This window comes from Lucilia cuprina, chromosome 5 (genome assembly GCF_022045245.1).
Source record: "Lucilia cuprina isolate Lc7/37 chromosome 5, ASM2204524v1, whole genome shotgun sequence".
NCBI lineage: Eukaryota > Metazoa > Arthropoda > Insecta > Diptera > Calliphoridae > Lucilia > Lucilia cuprina.
Genome location: NC_060953.1, coordinates 38,128,150 through 38,150,972, shown reverse-complemented (window position 1 = coordinate 38,150,972; position 22,823 = coordinate 38,128,150). Strand labels below are relative to the sequence as shown.

At 29.3% G+C, this 22,823-nt stretch overlaps 3 protein-coding genes across 5 annotated transcripts in view; 1 reads left to right on the top strand and 2 right to left on the bottom strand.

Annotated features, from left to right (window-relative positions):
* Window positions 1-279: 279 nt before the first annotated feature.
* Window positions 280-2,854, top strand: LOC111678880. The gene is made up of 7 exons (XM_023440313.2): window positions 280-397; window positions 458-871; window positions 928-1,066; window positions 1,700-1,863; window positions 2,047-2,235; window positions 2,301-2,464; window positions 2,609-2,854. The coding sequence occupies exons 1-7, from the start codon at window positions 331-333 to the stop codon at window positions 2,825-2,827; spliced, it is 1,356 nt and encodes a 451-aa protein (XP_023296081.2). The 5' UTR covers window positions 280-330; the 3' UTR covers window positions 2,828-2,854.
* Window positions 2,855-7,956: 5,102 nt separating this feature from the next.
* On the bottom strand, window positions 7,957-9,035 carry LOC111689988 (death-associated inhibitor of apoptosis 1-like). Its single transcript, XM_023452450.2, has one exon. It carries the CDS (start codon window positions 8,985-8,987, stop codon window positions 8,052-8,054), a length of 936 nt encoding a protein of 311 aa, XP_023308218.2. The 5' UTR covers window positions 8,988-9,035; the 3' UTR covers window positions 7,957-8,051.
* Window positions 9,036-13,373: 4,338 nt separating this feature from the next.
* The window catches only part of LOC111678887 (death-associated inhibitor of apoptosis 1), a 25,828-nt gene continuing 16,378 nt past the window's right edge, over window positions 13,374-22,823 (bottom strand). For 2 of the 3 annotated variants that reach the window (XM_046953108.1, XM_023440329.2), the window contains exon 2: window positions 13,374-14,927. In XM_046953108.1, coding sequence (XP_046809064.1) covers window positions 13,565-14,851 — 1,287 coding nt within the window. In that variant the 5' untranslated portion in view covers window positions 14,852-14,927 and the 3' untranslated portion in view covers window positions 13,374-13,564. Of the gene's footprint in view, window positions 14,928-17,522; window positions 17,752-22,823 lie in introns of those variants that run through there. The other variant, XM_046953107.1, reaches the window with a different exon arrangement.

The following is a 22,823-nucleotide window of genomic DNA, read 5'->3' as shown; positions in this document are numbered from 1 at the left end:
ATTATATTAATTTTTTATTCTTAATACAGGGTGTTAAAAAAAACAAAATATTCAATATACATCAAGTAAAGTCAATTACAAAAATTAATCTAAAAAATATATAAAAACCTGATATTAACTTAAAAATCGCTTTTGAACTTCTTCAATACCTTTTAATGTCACAATGGACTTAAGCTCCCTGTATAAACACAATAGTTTAAATTAAACTTAATAGAATGATGTTTTCTTCTCAGCTTATCATGAAAAGCAATTTGTCAACATTTATTAAGGTTTTTCCAAGAAATACACATGTGAAATAATATCTTAAATAAGAATAAATACAAATTTAATATGTATCACTATTGTAAAATTATAATAATAATTTTAATTTCAATATCGAAATCTAATTATATACAAAGTAAGTTCTAAAATTTTTAAATATTATAATAATAATTTAAAATTTTTTTCTTGACAACAGCTTGTCCCATTTATCTAACAATCGGTTTGGATGGCAGCACTTATCAAGAATCAACTTTACACTTAAATTGGGCCTCCGATTGTTTTATACGCCCTGAATGGTATGGCATTTATAATGAGGAACCTTCAACCACCCTACTGCAACCGTTTATACGTCTTTATAATATTAGCAATGCCACATTTCAAATGTCTATTAAGCAAAAAATTGGAAAATTAAAATTTCCCAAAGGTTGGAATCGTAACGATGCCGATGTACAACCGTTGCATTATACAAAAAGTAAATGTTTGGATTATTATGTGGCCAGTTTTCAGTCTAATGAACTTTTATCGGTGGAATGTTTGAAAATCTATCCGACTTGGATGACAAAACAGAATGATATTGTTAAAATGCAATTGAAAGAACTTTTTATACCAGGTACTTAATGTCCAGAGGAAAGTTTGTATAGTTTTAACTATTACTTTTTTCTTTAGGAACCCATGCCTCCGGTGCCTATCTAACTAATTATGGTGCTATCAAATCGTTATTTATACGTGAACATGCTGTTTCACAATATTTTGATGTCTGGTCTCAATTGGTATTTGGTATACGTTATTTGGATTTAAGTATTGGGTAACGTTGAAATTTTTAGATTTGAATCTCTAAAGCATCTATTACGTATTTAGATAAATCATACATACAGACGGACGGACGGACGGACGCACATCGGTTAATAAAAATCGCTTTATTGTGGAAATTTCAGAGTGAACGACAAACTTGTATACATTACCCTTCTAAAGGGGCTACACAAATACTTAAAATCTGTCCATTCGAAAAAATAGATCAACATATTAATTGTGATTATATTGTGACTTTTTTAAAATTCAAAAACCGTAGCTATATAGTTTGGCATTTGACATATATCCTTCCGGAATACAGTTATGGACTGTATCGGAAAATCATTATATATAATGATTATTGGTCCATTGAAGAACGGAATACTTATTTCGACTAAAATGTATAACAAGTGAAGTAGAATAATATAAAGAGTCCATTGTTTACCAGAAGTATCGATCCACAGTTCCACCTGTCCCCTATATAACATTCACATCAAAAAATTACAATTAAATTCATAATTGGCTTAAAAATTCAAGTATAACTTCTATATAAGATCCACTTTAAGCTGAAAATCATTCTAAAAATTACATACATAAGTCCATAAAATGGCCAACCAACTCAACTTAATTTATTTTGATTAAATTTCAGCTATAAACCAGTCGATTTATATGATCCACAAAATCCCGAAAACTTTTGGATAGTGAACGAAAATATGTTTATTAATCAGTTGCGTTTCGTTTTAAAAGATGTTCGTAAATTTGTAAGCATATCTGGGGAAGTTGTTATATTGGATTTCAGTTCGTTTCCCATAGGTAAATAATTTCACGAACCTAGCAAATCTACACCTTCAAAGACAATCTGGCCAATTATGAACAATAATTTCCCGGGAGTTTATTCACTTTTGCATGTTTTATCTATTGGCGAGGGTACAAACTCCCCGGGAATTATTATTCAGAAGAGGACTGAATGTTATTAATATAAAGATAATTTTTTAGGTTTTTACAAACATCCCGATAGACACACAGGACTATTGCATTTGATCACTAATGAATTGGGTCATTTGGCATTTCAACGCAACGATAGAAGTGTGCACTGTTACGATTTAACCATCGAAGAAATAATAGCAACTAATGGAACCATAATAATATTATATCCATTAGAAGAATTACCACATCCAGAAAATGGTAAAAATTCGCTATAAACTGTAGTTAAAACGTTTTAAAATAGTATATATTTTCAAAAATTTTAGAATCTCCCATACTCTGCTCGCCATGGAAACGTTTCTCAACCGGATTTATGAATAACTCTCAGGCACTGGACTATATGCGTCTATTGTTTAGCAAAAAGAAAACATCACCAGTTCAAGATGAAGGTTGGATATTTAATGCCATTAAAAGTATGGAACAATCTTTGGTAAGTAATGTTAAAGCCGGCTTTACACGATCACACAAGTAATATGATCTGTCAAAAAAATGTAAAGTGTGATCGTGTGAAGTGCCCTTAATACTTTACAAAAGAGAACAGCATTTTATAGAATTTCCATTGTTTTTCTTTCAGAACACCAACAAGTTACAAACGGCCAAAGAAAGAGCTTTACACATCAATACAAAAGTCTCAAATTGGCTTCGTGGACCTTGGGGTTCTACGGCAAACATTGTAACTTTGGACTATTTCAGCAGCACAAATATCATAGATGTTGCCATATATGCGAATATACAAAAAGCATTTTTAAAATTAAATAAGGATTATGTGAAATTTGAAATAACTGAAAAATAAAGGAAATTTTAGACATTGATCTGATGTACAGTATTTTTGTTTTTTTTTATATAGAAATGTGGGTAGAATGCACTTCGTTTTGTTAGGTCTCCTTTATAAAAAAACAAAGACTTAAAATATAGCAACTCTTAAAATGGCACAACTATAGTCTCGATATTAAATTGTAATTCAATACATAATCTCTTTAACATTTTAAGTAATTTGCATACATTATTTACAAATAAACTTAATTGATACTTAGAAATAAGTTCCCTTTTAATAAACATTTGATCACTACCGCCTTTCATAGTTTAATGAATTAATTTTCTAAATAAGTGCAGTGAACATTATGGTGCTGCTGCAGTCAACAAAATAAATAATACATTAAACTCAATAATAAATGACGTATTTTACAATTTTAAACTGTTTTTAGTACTTAGTGTTTGTAACTAAAGTTAGGCAGTGCGCAATGTTGTTTCCAGCTGCATGGCTTATAATGGGCGTATGTACCATGCATCAGTGATATTGGCCAAATAAGGAAGTGTATCATATTATATACGTTTAAAAATTAACAATTTCAAACTTATAGATGTAGTTTTTTCTATACAAGATAGCGCGGTACAAAAGAGCATTGGATCTACTATGACAAGTGACCCAACTTAAAAAATAGATTTGGATGAACACACTTTCAGCTCTGTCGGTCAGGAATGCCGGTCATACTGAATTGTATCTTAATAAGGATAACTTTTCACCTATTGACCAAGAGAGATAAGATTGCAAATTCTTTATTATATTCAAAAAAGTATGTCTTTGTCTAATTTTCTTCAAAAGCCATAATGGGATGCGAGGCCAAGTTAAGTTAATAATGCGAGGTCAAGAATATTTTTTCTGCAATATTTGGCACTAAAATTTGTGGTGCTTGACCGATAGAGATGAAAATAGCTCAGGACTACTATCCAGTATTCAGGCCTGTCACAGAATTTTACTCCCATCAAAATTGGAATTACCATTCCTAATTTTCTTCTTCAAAATAGGAAAATTACAACTTTTTCAAAATGAAACCAATTCATATTTTCAACGTAAAATTGACAATAGTTTTAAGTTATTATTTTTTAAGTTTTTATCGATTTAATTTCACTTTCGATCGGAATGAAATTCTGTGACAGGCCTGATTAACTAACCTTGGTGCAAGTTTCATTCAAATCGGAAGACATCGATTTTAAAAGTAGAGCCAGTGAACGCGAAATTGTTCATACTTATGTGCATTGATTCGGTCATAATAGTACTAACTAACTAACTAACTAACTAACTAACTAACTAACTAACTAACTAACTAGCCAACTAACTAACTAAGCAACTAACTAACTAACTATCTATCTATCTATCTATCTATCTATCTATCTATCTATCTATCTATCTATCTATCTATCTATCTATCTATCTATCTATCTATCTATCTATCTATATATCTAACTATCTATCTATCTATCTATCTATCTATCTATCTATCTATCTATCTATCTATCTATCTATCTATCTATCTATCTATCTATCTATCTATCTATCTATCTATCTATCTATCTATCTATCTATCTATCTATCTATCTATCTATTTATCTATCTATCTATCTATCTATCTATCTATCTATCTATCTAACTACCAGAGCTAGGAGTGGTGGGTATAGTCCTGGGTTTATTTCTTCGGATTTTATGTATGTACATCACCCCTTCATTGGGAAGATCATCAAGGCTTTTGTAAAACTTATACCGCTACAAAATCTCAAGCAATCCTATTATCATATATTACATACCTCTTTCACAATGTAGGGTGTAAAAAACCTACTTGACAAAAATCACCTAATAAAGAAAACACATTATTAAAACCTCACTTACTGTGGGCTGATTGAAATTATTCGGCTTAAAACTTAATTATAAACTTTATAAAGTTAAAATTAAAACAAATATGAAGTTATAGTCGGGCGAGGCCGACCATATAATACCCTACACCTGTTACAAGAATAAAATGTAATAAAGCATTTAAGTTGAATTGTACCAAGCTTCAGATATACTTATTGTTGAATAAAATTGTGGACATTTAAGTTAAATTTTGAAGCGGTCTTTTTATAGCGGCTAGGGGGTCATGTGAGGCCCTATAATTATGTGGGTTATCAAGGCTAGTACAGAACTTGGTTTGAGTATATTAAACATAATTATGAACTTAAAGACTATATTCGAGGGGGCTAGGAGAAATAATGGACCGATGTTAACCATTTTCAATAGGCCTTTTATCTGGGACAATAGAAGATCATGTATCAAATTTCATTAAATTATCTTCAAAATTGCAAAATCGACTCAGAAAATGATTCTGATCCGATTGGTATAAGTACTTTAAGTTGTGCGTTACAAACATCAACACAAACCCAATATACCCTCCCCACTAAAGTGGTGTAAAGTATTTAATATTAACAATATAGATATCGTAGACTGATCGACCTACGATTTACCTCACCTCAATCTATACATACTATTTTAAATTACATACAGTTTGATCTAAAAAGGATTAAAGGCGCCTATATAACATTATTATATGTATAGTTATTATATGTATAATAATAGCTGGTAGTATTAAAACACTCATATAAATTTTACATAAATAAACTATTTCCAAATATGGACACTCAACTTCTTGAAATACCCATTAACTTGGTATCTTCTCATCAACAACATATACAAATCTATATATTTACATACATATTTTTTATATACAGTGAATCAATTAAGTAATTTGCCTATGTAATATATTTGTTCAATTCACAATCGATGTTGTAGCGTTGTATGTCAGCAGCTGCAACAATAGTCATAACAATGTTGTTGGTATTTTCTACGCAAAAGTTCTGTACAACTCTTACTTTTTTTTTGGATTATTTGAATTGTTGGCCGAGCTCATAAGCAAAATGCCAGGGTATCCCACGTTGGTTTAAAGGGAATCCTCCAAGTCGACCTATATCTTCATATAAGAAGCTGGAAACCTTTAAACACTTAAGTTAAATTTGAGTTGTAAATGATACTCCACCAGTAAGTTTCAAGAGTTTTAATGGTCTCCACCAGGGTATAAACAGTTGAGGTTTAATGGTCTCCACCAGGGTTTAAACAGTTGAGTTTTAATGGTCTCCACCAGGGTATAAACGTTTGAGTATTTTATGGTCTCCACCAATAAAACATAACCTCTCTTGAGGTAAAACGAAAGCACGAGGTTAATGTAGACAACATATAACTTTGAACAGTTATATGAAGTAATACATTACACCAGTGCGAGCGAGACGCAAAACTGTCGAAAGCCAGGCAACAAACACAAGCCTGAACGCGTTTAAGAAATAATCGCGATGACACGAGAGTTGTTCCCCAACTCAGACCTGAATTACGACTGTGTACAACTCTTACGACAATTTTTCATATGTTTTTCGAATGTCGTAAGAAAATTCAGTGTTGTCAATTGTTTATTTCAGCATATAAATAAACAATTCAATCGATTTTGGCATAAAAAACGATAAAGTGGTAACACAGAAATTACTAACAAACAGCTGTTTACCAAAACAAAAATAAAATTTTATTAAAAACTGTTTATTTATTAGTTTAAAATGGGGAATAATGAAAATAATAGAATTTTAAATAAAAAGAAATTAATTTGGTTTATTTTGCTCGTTTAATTAGCTTATTATTATTATTTGTTTTTTACTTTTGACATTGTTTGTTTTGATTGTTTTTTTTTTGTTGTGAACATAAACTTATGACTTGCTACAAAAATCTGTTCACAATCACTGTTATTACACTTTAGTAGATACAATATACAACTTGATTGTGAACAACAAAATAAAGCAATTAGTTTGTTGTATTTTTTAAAGAATATCTTATATTTTAATTTTCAACCATAAAAAGTAAAATCGTTATATTAATTAACGAGATTTTTGATAAAATGTGAACGTATTGTTAATTTTTTGGGTCAATAAAGTATTTTGCTTTTTTAGGTTTTTTTGTTCATTTTTTTAATATTGCTGCATTATTTTATAAAATTTAATATTTTTATTACTCTTATATATTAGAATAACATTTTTTAGATATTTTAGTAGTGGAACGACTAAATTTGGACATTTCTTAACCGATTTATTATCCTATATACCTATCAGAATTTATCAATATTTGACTTAATATGAAATCTATCGTTTCTTTCATTAATATCGAAAATAATAAGTAATTTTGAATTGGATACATGATATATTAGATAATCAATGGATTTGGACCTAGAAAAAATGTTTTGTGAGGTATAAATCTATATATTATAACAAAACTAATCCGGGTTATTGGTCATTTTGTATTGATAAACAAAAACTACATTACGGAAAATCCATCTATTTGGGGAGTATTGTGTAAATTTTATTTAGAATTGTATAATATTGATTCTTATTCAATAAATCTAACACTAAGTACCATCCTAGCCACTCTAAGTAAGTGGGGACATCACCATATACCACTATAGAACTATTAAATGCTAAAATCTTGATTTTCAACCTCATATTTTAAATGCACCAAAATTTGTATTTTAATATTTTTTTCTAATTTTTCCCATTTTACACAATCTCTATTTTTAATTGGAAAATATATATTTACTTTTTACCTGTTTTTTCGAATTTTATTTATGAACAAAAAACAAAATTCTTTTAAAAAAAAGGTAGGCAAAAAACTTAGTTGATTCACTGTACATATATATTTTCAATACTTAATCTTGTGGTTTTAATAACAATATATTTTATTAATAATTCAAATCAAATTTAATTATTGTATGATTTGAATTTGTATTATCTTATAATACGTAAGAATAACTAAGTTGTATATATCTATCTGTAGAGAAATCAAGTTTTTTTTCGGAATTATGTGTATATCGTCGTTATTTATAAATCGATTTAACTTATCAAAATAATATCAAATAGAACTATTGAAGATTTGAATCCTGATCCAGATCTCTAAAGTAAAAGTTTAACATTCGTTATATCTTTATCTTTTTTTCTTTAAATATAATAACTTTAACATTAGGGTTTTGAATTTTTTTTAAAATTTTGTTGCCCTGTGTATATAATTAAACAGTAAACTTTTACTTTTATTTTAATTTTTTTTATTAAAAAATAATAACTATAATAACATCCTCGAATCTTCGTTTAATATCGTTTTTGTACAATCTCATTTAATTCTTTTAGGAAAAATACAAACGTACAACATTTTGAATGGCCGCTCGACACATGGGGCATTCTTTCGATGAGAAGGCACACTGAGCACAGGCCACAACATGACCACAAGGTACATAGGCGATATTGCATTCTTTATCAAAACATATTTTACACAATTTATCATCAATCAATTCAGTTGATATACCTTCAAGCAAATGGTTCTTTATTTCCGGTTCCGATTTGTGAGATGTAGAATTTTCAAATTTCCCTTTTACATATTTAATAAACTCTTCGCCTTTCATTAGTTTGACATAGGGGCAATAGTGCCCCATCCATAGGGCATGTTGTTCCCAAGGATCATCGTCTAATTCCCAATCTTTGAGACCACTCAAACATTCGAAACATAAAACACTATCACCTACACCCTTATAATAGAAACCAGCTTCGGCTAGTTCTTCAGGCCTTTGTTTTATACTTCGCGGCCATTCAGCGAATGTTGCTAAACGTACCGCTTTTATAGAGTAATCGGCCACTGGGGGTTTCCGCCCTGCTCGAATGGGTGGCATATCGTAGGAACCGTTCTTTTCTGCAGGCAACAATTGGTCTAGAATAACTTCATTTATGGGTACATTATTGGTTGCGCAGCGTTTTAATAGTGGACAGTTGGGTGACCAACGTAAATGTTCCTGCACCGGATCATCCTGCAACTCCCATTTACCAATGATAATTTCACAAAAGTAACATTTAGTTAGATCCTTTTTGCCTGTAAAAAACATCCCACTTGCAGCTAATTTATGTTTATCCAGCCATTGAAGAGGCCAATTTTCAAATGTCTTCAATCGTTCATTTTCACATCTGAACCGATCGTCCAGTTCATAATGCGGCGTTAAATGCTCACTGATATTGTTAACATTGAAGTTTGATTGTATCGTTTGTAATTCGTTTTGTATATTGCAGGTCATTGTCAATTAGTTTACCATTTACGGACTTTACAGACGGACTTCTATTCAGAGATTAAGAGATTCTAATGTTTAATTTATTAATTTATACTAGATATGAAACATCGGAAATTATTTTAAATATATCTTTCGTTGTCATCATGATTTATAAATTATTTTTATAATTATAAGATATAAAATGTTAATAAAGGTCTTATTCATAAATAAATAACATTTTATAAATGGTCTATGAATGAAATTTTGTTTTATAAAGTTTGTTTTATAAACCTATTATTAAATAAAATTTTGCATATGATATTAAATAATAAATCTGATTTAAATTTTATAATTAACCTTTTGATTTCGAAATTTAATAAAAGTATTTTTATAACTTTCTTTTTAGGTTAAAACCTTGTTATATTTGTTCCATAAAAGTGTCCACTGTGACATTATTAACATATGAAGCCATTAAAACAAAACAAGTAAGAGTGTTATATACGGCTGAGTCGAATTTTATGTATCCTTCACTATGATTTGTAAAACAACAGTCAGTACCAAAAAGTCCTCTTTTACAGGTTATTTAAGAGTTAATATTATAGGTAATTCAAAAAAGTAACTTGAACAACCAAACAATTATAAAGTAATTCGCTTTTATGGGTTCACACCTATTTACGACATTTTGAAAAAGGAAAAGTACAAAAAAAAAATCCCGTTTTATAGACTCTCACATGATCAGGACTTTACATACATAATATCATGTTTCTAGGTTCAATATTATAGAAAATTCAAAAAGTACATTTTGAAAAACGAAAAAGTACCAAAAAGCTCCCTTTTATGTTTCTAGGTTCATTCATGTTTCTAGGTTCATTATTACAGACCTAGAGCAAAACTAGAAAAGAACTAGAACATAACTAGAACAGAACTACAACAGAACTAGATCAGGACTAGAACAGAAATAGAACAGAACTAAGACCGAACTAGATCAGGACTAGAACAGATCTTGACTAGAACTAGAACAGAACCATAACAGAACTAGAATAGAACTAGAAAATAACTAGAACAGAACTAGAACTGAATTACTTCTAAACTAGAACTGAACTACAACTGAACTAGAACTAAACTAGAACTAAACTAGAACTGAACTAGAACTGAACGAGAACTAGAACTGAACTTGAACTAGAACTGAACGAGAACTCAACTAGAACTAAAATAGAACTGAACTACAAATGAACTAGAATTGAACTAGAATTGAACTAGTACTGAACTAGTACTGAACTAGAACTGAACTAGAACTGAACTAGAACTGAACTAGAAATGAACTAGAACTGAACTAGAACTGAACTAGAACTGAACTAGAACTGAACTAGAACTGAACTAGAACCTAACTAGAACTGAACTACAACTGAACTAGAGCTAAATTAGAACTGAACTAGAACTCAACTAGAATGAACTAGAATGAACTAGAACTGAACTAGAACAAGAACTGAACTAGAACTGAACTAGAACTAAACTGTATTAGAACTGAACTAGAACTGAACTAGAGCTGAACTAAAACTGAACTAGAGCTGAACTAGAACTGAACTAGAACTGAACTAAAACTGAACTAGAACACAACGAGAGCTAGAACAGAACTAGAAAAAAACTAGAACTGTCGTAGAACTTAATAGAACTTAACTAGAACTGAACTAGAACAGAAGTAGAACAGAACGAGAAGTAGAACAGAACTAGAAACAAACTAGAACTGTAATACAACTGAAATAGAACATAATAGAACTTAACTAGAACAAACTAGAACTAAACTGAACTAGAAATGAACTAGAACCGAACTATAACTGAACTAGAACTGAACTAGAACTTAACTAGAACAGAACTAGAACTGAACTAAAACTGAACTAGAACAAAAGTAGAACAGAACTAACACAGAACTAGAAGAGAACTTGAACAGAACTAGAACTGAATTACTTCTAAACTAGAACTGAACTACAACTGAACTAGAACTAAACTAGAACTAAACTAGAACTGAACTAGAACTGAACGAGAACTAGAACTGAACTAGAACTGAACGAGATCTCAACTAGAACAAAAATATAACTGAACTAGAAATGAACTAGAACTGAACTAGAACTGAACTAGCACTGAACTAGTACTGAACTAGAACTGAACTAGAACTGATCTAGAACTGAACTTGAAATAGAACTGAACCAGAACTGAACTAGAACTGAACTAGAACTGAACTAGAACCTAACTAGAACCTAACTACAACTGAACTAGAACTGAATTAGAACTAAACCAGAACTGAAGTAGAACTCAACTAGAATGAACTAGAACTGAACTAGAACAAGAACTGAACTAGAACTGAACTACAACTGAACTAGAACTGAACTAGAACTAAACTACAACTAAACTAAAACTGAACTAGAACTGTACTATAACTGAACTAGAACTGAACTAGAGCTGAACTAAAACTGAACTAGAGTTGAACTAGAACTGAAATAGAACTGAACTAAAACTGAACTAGAACACAACGAGAACTAGAAAAAACTAGAACTGTCGTAGAACTTAATAGAACTTAACTAGAACTGAACTAGAACAGAAGTAGAACAGAACGAGATGTAGTACAGAACTAGAAACAAACTAGAACTGTAATACAACTGAAATAGAACTTAATAGAACTTAACTAGAACTAAACTAGAACTAAACTGAACTAGAAATGAAATAGAACCGAACTAGAACTGAACTAGAACTTAACTAGAACAGAACTAGAACTGAACTAAAACTGAGCTAGAACAAAAGTAGAACAGAACTACAACAGAACTAGAAAATAACTTGAACATAACTAGAACAGAATTGGAACTGAACTAGAGCAGAACTAGAACAGAAATAGAACAGAACTAGAACTAAACTAGAACCAAGATAGATCTAAACTAGAACTGAACTTGAACAGAACTGGAACAGAGCTAGAAAAGAACCAGAATATAACTAGAACCGAACTAGAACAGAACTAGAACAAAACTAGAATAGAACCAGAACAGAACTAAAACAGAACTAGAACTGAACTAGAACAGAACTGTAACAAAACTAGAACAGAACTAAAACATAAGTAAAACTGAACTAGAACTAAGGTAGAACTGAAATAGAACTGAACTTAAATAGAACTCGAATTGAAGTAGAACTGAAATAGAACTACACTAGAACTAAATTAGTACTTAACTAGAACTAGAACGGAATTAAAACTGAACAAGAACAACTAAATCTGAACTAGAACTGAACAAGAGCAGAATTATTTTCAAAAAAGAAGGTCGTAACACTTCCTTCATTGACCCTTCTAAATTGTTAAAATAAAACACTGACAATTTTGAATTTTGTAAAACATTTTATTTTAGTCGTTTTTTTCAAAAAAAAAATTGTTTGTTTTTAACCATTTTTATGAAATTCTTTACATATTTTTTCATGTTTTGCATTAATATTTAATTCATATTCTAAATTGATTTTTTTTCAGTTAATAATGCCAAATCATAATTAAAATTAATTGATATTATGAAAAAAAAGAAAAAAAAATTTGCCAAATATTTCAAATAAATAAAAAATGGAAATTCATTAATTTGTAACGGTTTTTTACGATTTTAAAGTATTAGAAATGTTAGGAGTTAAGTTTAGTTAATTGAGATGAAAAATAAATGATATCAACTGTCAGTTTTGTGTTTATTATGTTTATATTAATATTTATTGTTGCTTAATTATTTTTATTTTTTCTTTAACATTCATTCATAATATGTTTGTTTTTTCAGACCACATTCATCACATACACTAAATTTTATGTTGTAGATAGAATAAAATCTTAATTAATCTTTTGTTTACAAAAAATAGTTTCTCAGTTTTATAATAAGTTTTAATTTTGTTTTTATTTTATTACTATTATTATTATTACAGATAGTTTTTATATTTATGTATTTTAATTTTAGAAAAAAGTATGTTTTTGAATTTGTTTTTTTTTTAATTTTTTATTATTTTTTTAAAAATTATATGTTATAAAGAAAATGTAGTAAGTTTTTGGAGTTTTTTTGTTTTTAATTTTGCCATTAATGTATGTTAAAAATATATTAGCGAAAATCACTCTTCATAGTTAACTACTCTTGCAAATAATAGTAAAAACGCTATAGTTTGCAAATTTAAAATAATATTTAATAAAAAAAAATAACCTTTAACCTTTGTAGCTGCATACTCTGGCAAATTTACTACGACGAGTGATTTCCGCTAATGTTTTGAAATCTTATTAAATGCTTAATTTAAGATTTTAAAACTGATTAACTTAACACAATGTAATATTTTTGTTTTTTGTACAAAATTTAACGGCCAGTTAAGACTCATTTTTACACAAATCTCAACTGGCCGTTAAACTCGTTTTGTTAAAGGATATAGATAGTGGAGGCAAAGGCAGGGATTTGTTTTTAGAGAATTATATACATTTGTAAAACTATAGGGGAATGGAAAGATGGTTAATTTTATAGGGCAAATAACTGTAGGAGTTCTTGTTGCTGTATTATTTTTATGTTTGCGATAATTATTAAAAGTATAAATAACTATATAAAGTTTATAATAATTTATGAAAAATATACACGCATTACATCGGCAAAGGCTTTTCGACAGAGTGGACACTTGGTAACGGATGAAGCGCACTTGGCACAGGCCACTACATGACCGCAGGGTAAAAACGCCGTATTGTATTCGTTGGCATAACAAATTTTGCACAATTTCTCTTCGGGTATGGTGGAAGAGGATTTGCGATTTTGTTCTGGTGCTGGACAGCCAGCGGTGGCTAATGTTTGCTGGGTAGCACCCACGGCCAATTGTTGTTCCGTTTCTTTTGGGTCCGTTATACTGTTTGAGGTTAGAACAGTGGCTGCTGTAACCGCGTTGGTATTGGCAGTAGTTTGTTGTGCCTGCTCCCCCTCCTCTTCGGTGTTGGTGTTGGCATTGGATTTTTTAAATCTATTTACAACAGTTTCTATATAAGTATCACCCTTGATTAATTTTACATAACGACATTTGCCCATCCAGAGAGCATGTTGTTCCCAGGGCTCATCATTCTCATCCCAGTCTTTAAGACCACCACCGCAGCTGAAGCATTTAACACGATCTCCCACGCCGGTATAAAAGAATCCCGCCTCGGCTAATTGAGCTGGTTTCTGTTTCATGTTGCGCGGCCATTCGGCAAATGTACGTAAGCGTGCCGTTTCAATGGCATATTCTGGATACTCGGGATAAAATGTACCAGAATTAGGGCTGCTAGCACTACTTCCACTACTGCTGGCTGTGGCTGGGGAAGCAGGCGGTATGTCGGCCGCTGGTATAGTGCCCTCGGGAAATGCATTACGTCTTATTTCAATCTGATCATTTAGGCCACAGATATCATAACTGGGTGGCGGCAATAGTCGTTCCAAGGCCTCACAATTAATGGGTACATTGTTGGTAGTACGTCTCCTCAAAAGAGGACAATTTGGCGACCAGCGCAGATGTTCAGGTACAGGTTGATCCTCAGGTTCCCAGCGACCAATTTCCACTTCACAAAAATAACATTTTGTCTTATCACCCTCGCCCATGTAGAACATGCCCGACATGGCTAATTCTTTCTTATCCAACCACACTACCGGCCAAGTATTGAAGGTCTTAAGACGTTCATCTTCCCTATGGAATATTTCGCTCATGACATAAAGTGGTTTACAAACCGCTTGCAATTGTTCACTGTGGGTATTATTATCGGTTTCGTCACGTAATAGATATTGTCCCGCTTTAAGTTGTATAGACTTGTAGAAATCATTTGGATTGGCAGGAAACCAATAACCGCTTTTATGCGGTCTTATTGGACGAGCTAATAGTTCTCCAGCCATTTTGTTCGTTATTATTATTATTAACTTCTTGTGTATGGTTTTTACGAAACGTTATTACAACTGTTTGGTATTTGAACTGTAATGATAGAGAAGAAAGAAAATATTATTATTTTATCCTTACAGGATAGTAGAGATAAGATAAAATGTTCTTATCACAATGTAATTATAGATAATTTGTGTGACAATAATAATACTAAGGTTGTTGATCTTTTGGCATTCTTATGATGATTAAGTTAGATTAAGTAAATGTCTGACAAAGAATAAAATAAATATTTTGAATTCTTATCTAGTTTACAATATATTTCTGGAAATTTCAAAATTTGTTCTTTCGATAAATAAAGCTATTTTTATAACGAAACAAAGCTTGTTACAATACAAAATTTTCATCAAAATGGCGTTTCTATTAAAGCTTTTGAACAAAAAGAGCCGACAACTTGAATGTTCCAGACAGTTTCAGAAGGATCAGTATTTAGCTTGAAACTAAGAACTAACTAACAGCTTGTGTTTTCTCATTAGGGTAGCTATCCGTCAGGTTCTACCTCACTATTTTCCCCGCAATGTGAGGGCTAGTAACGAGAAGCCGATCTAGCTAGTCTTCCAATCGAATCCAACATGGCCTATGTTTTGCAGTTAAAAAAATAATTTTCTTTAACCGAAAATCTATATTTTTGTAATAAATCGAATTAGGAAATTGAAAATACCAGACACTTATTGATTTAAGAAATTCTTAGCGGACTTTGATTTGTTTGTTCGGACCAATTGGATTATTTTTTTTTTGTATAATAAATCTTTGAAATTGGAAAATTCTAGACAACAATAAGTTTTAGAAACATTTAAACGAAAACATATGTCTAGCTAATCACTGTGAAATGTTATCCCGAATATAAATGTTTTTAAAGTTTATTAAAATATTAAGCAACTTCTTAAGGATGCAAGATTTAAACAGATGAAATTGCATTTCTGACACTTTAAGGTCATAGGAGCGATATTGCTTTGTCCGCCAGTCTTTTTAAATATAAATTATATTGAAAAGTTTAGCAAATCACTGTGAAATGTTATCAAAATATATTGATTGTTTTCACAATGTTCACTTGGCAAATAACTTAGAAATCCCTAGGTTCTGCGCTTCCAGATTGTTGTAAATAATGCGGTAAACTTATGTTTCAAACTATTTGACTATATTTATTTTAAACTTTTTGTTAGTTATAAACGCGCTTCTAGAATTTTCCAAAATGTATTGACAACTTGGAAAATCACTGAGAAATGTTAGCTGATACTTAGGTAAAACCATATGGTTCATTGAAATCAATTATTTTTTGCTCAGATTAACTAAGTATGATGTGTTAAACATGCTACATGTTTCTGGAATTTTTTTCAAATTATATTGGAAAATTTTTGTAAATCACAGCGAAATGTTATCAAGCAACTATCAGTTAATAGAAAAAACTTATTAGTCAAACGATTTGTTTCACATATTTTTTCATTTTTAACATTCTCCAAATAATATTGAATGATTTTGCTAATTACTATGAAATGTTATCATGAAATATTTTATATTTATCTTATCTATGATTTTAAAGCAGTTTCCAAGAAACTATTTGACTCTACAAATCATTATAAGAAAACTTTATTTTAAACTGTTCTGTTAGTTTTTAAACACGCTTCTTGAATTTTCCAAATTGTATTGACAACTTGGAAAATCACTGAGAAATGTTAGCTGGTTTTATTGTCATCATCAATTATTTTGCTTAGATTAATGTTTTTTTGTTTTGATCTGTTAAACATGCTATACGTTTCTGAAATTTTTTTTCAAATTATATTGAAAATGTTGTAAATCACATCGAAATGTTATCAAGCAACTATTAGCTAATAGAAAAAGTTTTTTAGTCTAACGATCTGTTTCACATATTCTTCATTTTTGACATTCTCAAAATAATATTGAATAATTTTGTTATTCACTGTAAAATGTTATCATGAAATATTTCATATTTATCTTATCTATGATTTTAAAACATTTTCCAAGAATTTACTTGAGTGTGGATTTTTTTAATAATAAATATTAAATCACAAACGGATATTTCAATTAGTGCTTTTTTATTAAATTTTACATTTATTTTCTTTTGAATTTATCACAGCAAAACTTTCTTTTCTCTCTTTTCAAAATACGGAGAGCAAAATATTGTTGTTTTCATAAGAGTTTGGGTAGAAAAAACACCATTTTTGTTGTAATGTTAAGGATATTGTAAAATGGGTATACCAACGCACTTCTCTCACACTTTAGAAATCAAGGAAAAATATTGATTTTTTTATTTAAAGAAAAACAGACTGCTACGTATGTGTTTTATATACTTTTTTGATTAAAATTTATTTTAATAAATAATTATTAAATTAAATTTAAATTAAAAAAAATATAAGAAATTTAACACTTTTTAATGCTTTTAAAATTTAATAATTTTATATTTTTATTAAAACCCAGAGGAGGTCTTTTTTTTTGGGTTATTTTTAAAATAAAATTAAATTTTATTTTTTTTACTTTGTGACACCAACATGAACAACCGTAGTAAGACACTGTCAATTTTTTTAAATTAAAACACCCTTAAATGTTCTTAAAAAACGTTTTTTTATCTTTTCATTTATAAAATTTATTTGTTTGATAATTTTTTTTATTTACCTTTATTTAATATATTTTTTTTAATTGAATTGTTATTAAATAGTATAATTTTCTTATAATATTATCATTTTGTTATAGAATTTCTTTGTTTGAATTTATTTGGTTTTATAAATACTTAATTAATATGTAGTAATAAAATCCGTCTTAGTTTATTTTACGTTTACTATAAATACGTCGTTCACCGAGAGATTCTATTTAACGAATAACTTTAAATGGGAAAAATTGTCTACTATTAAGGGAAGTCTTTAGAAAATCGTGTATATATAACTAGAATTGTCGAAAGAGAGATAGAACGAGAGAGAGAGAGTGTGTGCGATTTGATAAACATAATACAAAAAGAGTGCATACATTAAATGTATATTATTCTAGTTTGCCTGGTATGCATTAAACACACATAAGTACATGTTAAATTTTTCCATTTCCATCCCCTAGTAGTTTATAGATTTTAGACCAGAGTAGGCCAGAGTAGCCAGATTTTAGAAAAAGAAGTAGCTTTTCATTTTTTATACGATTAAATCATTAACTCAGGTTCTTTAAGGCTCAATAATATTAAGGTACTTCTAAATCTATTAAAATGAAAGTGCTAAACATCATTAACCACCATTTTCTTATTTTCTTGTTATATTTTATCGAAACTATAGATTTACAATTTTTATACAAAACTTATTTTAACCGTCAGTATATCGCCCAAGTAAATCATTAAACGGAGGTTGAGATAACGGGCCTAAGTCTATTCATTAACATTTATCAAAAATTTGTATTAAAATTTGTTTTATAAACCCTTGATAAATGTTTATGAATAAAAACCGAGATACACGGTTGTCAGATCTTACAACGTTGTCAGTAAAATGTTCAGAAAATGTCTAACAATCGTCTGAACTTACAATTTTTCTTTTGTAACGATGTCAGAAAAAGCATTACCGAAAATATTTCAAGACAAAATTTGTAAGTTGTCAGTATTATTAGACATTTTCTGCAGATTTTACTACCAACGTTGTGAGATATAACAACCGTGTATACATAGCATAAGACACTAAATATGTAATCAAGAAATTAATTCAAAAAGCTATATCATTCTTTAAAAGATCCCTTTTATCATGATCGTTCCCTCTCTCGCTCACTCTGCGATCAAAATCTTTGAAGCGTGTTTGAAAGAAACATCATTGCCAATTATCTTACAAAAATTGTCACTTCACTAGCATGAGACGAAAAGCTTTGTTGGCTAATCATTCTCCTGCTATAAACATTCGATCCTTCATAAAATCCACAATCAAGTACAATCTAGTTAATCATCGAAAACTGTCACTTAGAAAGCATGAGACGAAAAGCTTTGTTGGCTAATCATTCTCTAGCTATAAACACTAGATCCGTCATAAAATCCACAATCAAGTACAATCTAGTTAATCATCCTAGACTAGCAAAGATCATTTCAAGCTTCTTATATCTTTCGAGAACTCAGCTATGAAACACAATTGCCATAGTTACTGACCAAAGGCTCGTGAGCTTCACGTCATGAGACGAAAGGTAATAATACGAAAAAAATAATAGTGACAAAATAGTTTGAAGAACCTAAGTCTAGATGATCATCAAACACTAACTGTATAAATGGCAAAGATCATATGTCACAACTCACTACTACTAAAGTGACTGACACCCTCTTGATCTTTGAGCTTTGGTACACTATTGGCAGCTATTTGCTGTACATCTTAAGGTGATCATTCGAGAGAAAAACTGACGACAAAATAGTTTCAATAGGAACCGAAGTAATTATATCGAAGTGTGTACTTTTTATTTACATTATCTCAAAGGGATCAATATGATTGATTCATGTACAATCTTAGGTGATCATCCGAAACTAACTGTATAAAGGGCGACAATCATGTGTCCCATATACAACTCACTACTAAAGAGTATAGCACCCACTTGATCTTTCGAGAGAAAAACTGACGACAAAATAGTTTCAATAGTAACCGAAGTAATTAAATAGAAGTGTGTACTTTTTATTTACATTATCTCAAAAGGATCAATATGATTGATTCATGTACAATCTTAGGTGATCATCCGAAACTAACTGTATAAAGGGCGACGATTATGTGTCCCATATACAACTCACTACTAAAGAGTATAGCACCCACTTGATCTGTTATAGCTTTGGTATACTAGACTGTCATTTGCTGTAGTATAGTAGTCAGAGAACTGTCGAAAAAAAAATAGTTTAAATAGGAACTGAAGTAATGATTATGTACAGTATCACATAGTTATCGATACGATGAATTCAGTTGTAATCAAGTAGTCTGACGATAACACCTGTGGAATGGCAAAGATCATATAATAAATACATATAAATTTTTAGAGCTCAGCTGTAAAACTCTAGCTCTGGTTTTCTGCCAAAGGATTGAATCTTTCGAAAAACAACTATTGCTGAAGATGTCGTTACAAAGAATATATCACTTACTTTAATGGTTTAATTTTAAGATTTATTTTAAATTCAAACGATTTTTGGTTGCAAAATTAGCAAAATACCCAGTTATTTATCCCTTTTTCTATTTCTAAAGATAAGTACTATTTATCATCGGGCCGTTTTTGGATTCTCTTGAAATAATTAATTATTTAAAGTATTAAGTCATTCTCACTTACTAAATGTCTATATTAAGAAATTTTTTAATTAAAATTCCAATTGAATAATATTAATTACAAAGAATTTTATAAAATTAAAATTAACACCTACTCTAACAACATTTTCGAAATAATTTTTAAAGCAAATATTACAAAAAGTAAACACTGATGTCATTAAGCAAAAAGTTTTAGATATTCTAAACATTCTCATAAGTAACTGCTACATCATAAAAACCTAAAATAATAGAATTTGTTTAAAAAATACTAAACCTTTACTTGCACCCCTAGAACCAGTTAAAGGACTAGTTCTGTATTGATTTCTCTTTGCAATTTCCAAAATTTCCACATTGTTTTCAAATCTAAAGATCTGGCATTTCCTTTTAAAAACACACATTTTTTACACACTTTACAAACAAAATAACAATAAAAAAAAACAAACATCTGCCATTAAGAAAATTTTCCGAGAGATTCAGAGATAGAGAGCAATACATATATTACAAGTGAGTAGTATTAACAAGTAACAGAAGCAAAGAGAGTAATTTATTATGAATGTATGATGATGAATACATACAATTATTTTAGTTGATTGTTTTTTAATGCTAAAGTACAGAGTTTTTTTTTTAAATTAACAATAAAAACCACTATTATGTAGTAGAATCTACTACTACATATACTATATACTAGTTTGACATTTTACATAGAGTACAAATAGAGAATTTGCCAAAATGACAAGTAACTGAGATAAGAGAGTAAATGAATGAGTTTTTAATAATCTTTCACTTAAAATGGGGATGATTATTATAAAAAAAAAATATCAAGAATTTTAACAAAAATAACTTAATGATTATTTAATTGTTAGTAAATTTTTTAAATAACAATTTGTAAGTTTAATTTCTTTACCACTAATTTCTCTCGCATCTCTTTAATGCATTTTAATTATTTATTTAAATTAGTAACAATTATTTAGTCATAATTTTATTTTCATCAAATTGTTATGGTCCAGACACTGATTGTACGTAAATATTCTCTCCCTATTTTGCTGTTTTATTTGCATTATTTGATCTCGTGTTCATATATATATTAATCATACTGATATTTAACTTTATAAATAAATAAATTTCAACACATAAATAAATTTATTTAAATTGTTTATAATTTTATTCCAAGAATGTGCAGTTTATTTACAATAATAAACTGAAAATGTTTATAGAGCAAATTGTTATTCTACTTTTTCTTTTTCGATTTCTCACAAATATAAATATTGAATTATTTTCAATTAATAAAGGCAATCGAAAAATTTCAAACCGGGAATTTTTCAAAACAGTTTAAATGATATGAATCATAAATTGCTTCCCTAGAACTACATCCGAGGTTGGAAAATTCGAACAAGAATCATTGATAAAAGAACTAGTTTCAGAATGTTCCTAAGATAGATTCTGGACCTCATTAAGGCTTCCTCAAATGAAGTTCTAAAGATGACAACTGAAAGTCATTACTTATAACAACATGCGTTCTACAGCTTGGGTTGTTAAATTTTCCAATTTTGAAATTTAAAATTTTCATGACAATTTTGTTAATTTCAATTTAAGTTCGAAATTTTTAAAATACTTTTAAAATAAATTTTTTCAAAACAACCTTTTCAAACTAAACTCGTAATTATTGTTTGTTATTTGTTTGCATTTGTTCAATAATCAATAGTTCAATTCTATTTATGTGGTTTTGTTTTCAATACAAAATCAAATAGAAATAACAATAACAACTTTAAGTTGTTGTTAGAATTTTAATTACATTTTACATGACATTTCAGTTTTGTTTTAGTTATTTTCTTTATCTCTATTTTCTTGCTCTGCTATATTGTCAGGCAGTTTAAACGATTTATCAATATCTTTATCTCAATATTATATAGTTTTTACAATTTCCAAAACAAATTTACAAATATTTGGTTGTTCCTTTTCTCAAAGTTTGTTGCTAACAATTATATTTAATATATCTGCATTTTTAAGTTAAATTGACATCACTGTATCTCCGATTTGTTTTTATTTATATTTTTTTGCTATATAAAGATTCTTGTGGTTGTTTTTGGGTTTATTCTTGTTGCTATTATGGTTTGTTAAAGTAATTATTATTATATACATACATACATATGTATGTATATATTTTTTTGTTTTCACAAACATTCCAAAGCTCGATTTAATGTTGTTTTTCAAGTTCTTGTTCCCATAATAAGAAATACAAAGAACGACAACAACAGCAATAACCACAACGAAACAAAAGACCACGATTTAATCGAAAACCCACTCACTTTGCACCAAGACTAAGTAAAATGTACAAAGTCTAACAATTGTTATTTATATGGCAACAACAAGAAAAATATGTATGAAGAACAAAAAGTTTGGGTTTGAAAAAATAATTCAGAGCAATCCGCAAGCAATTTTAAAAATAAATGGGAAGTTTATTTCGATAACTTGGAAAGCAAGAAGGAGATTAACTAAACACTAGACTGTACAACAATATACTATACTAAACACTAGACTATAAATTTGACTATAGACTAGACTATAGACTACACTATAGACGAGACTATAGACTAGACTATAGACTAGACTATAGACTAGATTATAGACTAGACTATAGACTAGATTATTGACTAGACTATAGACTAGACTATAGACTAGACTATAGACT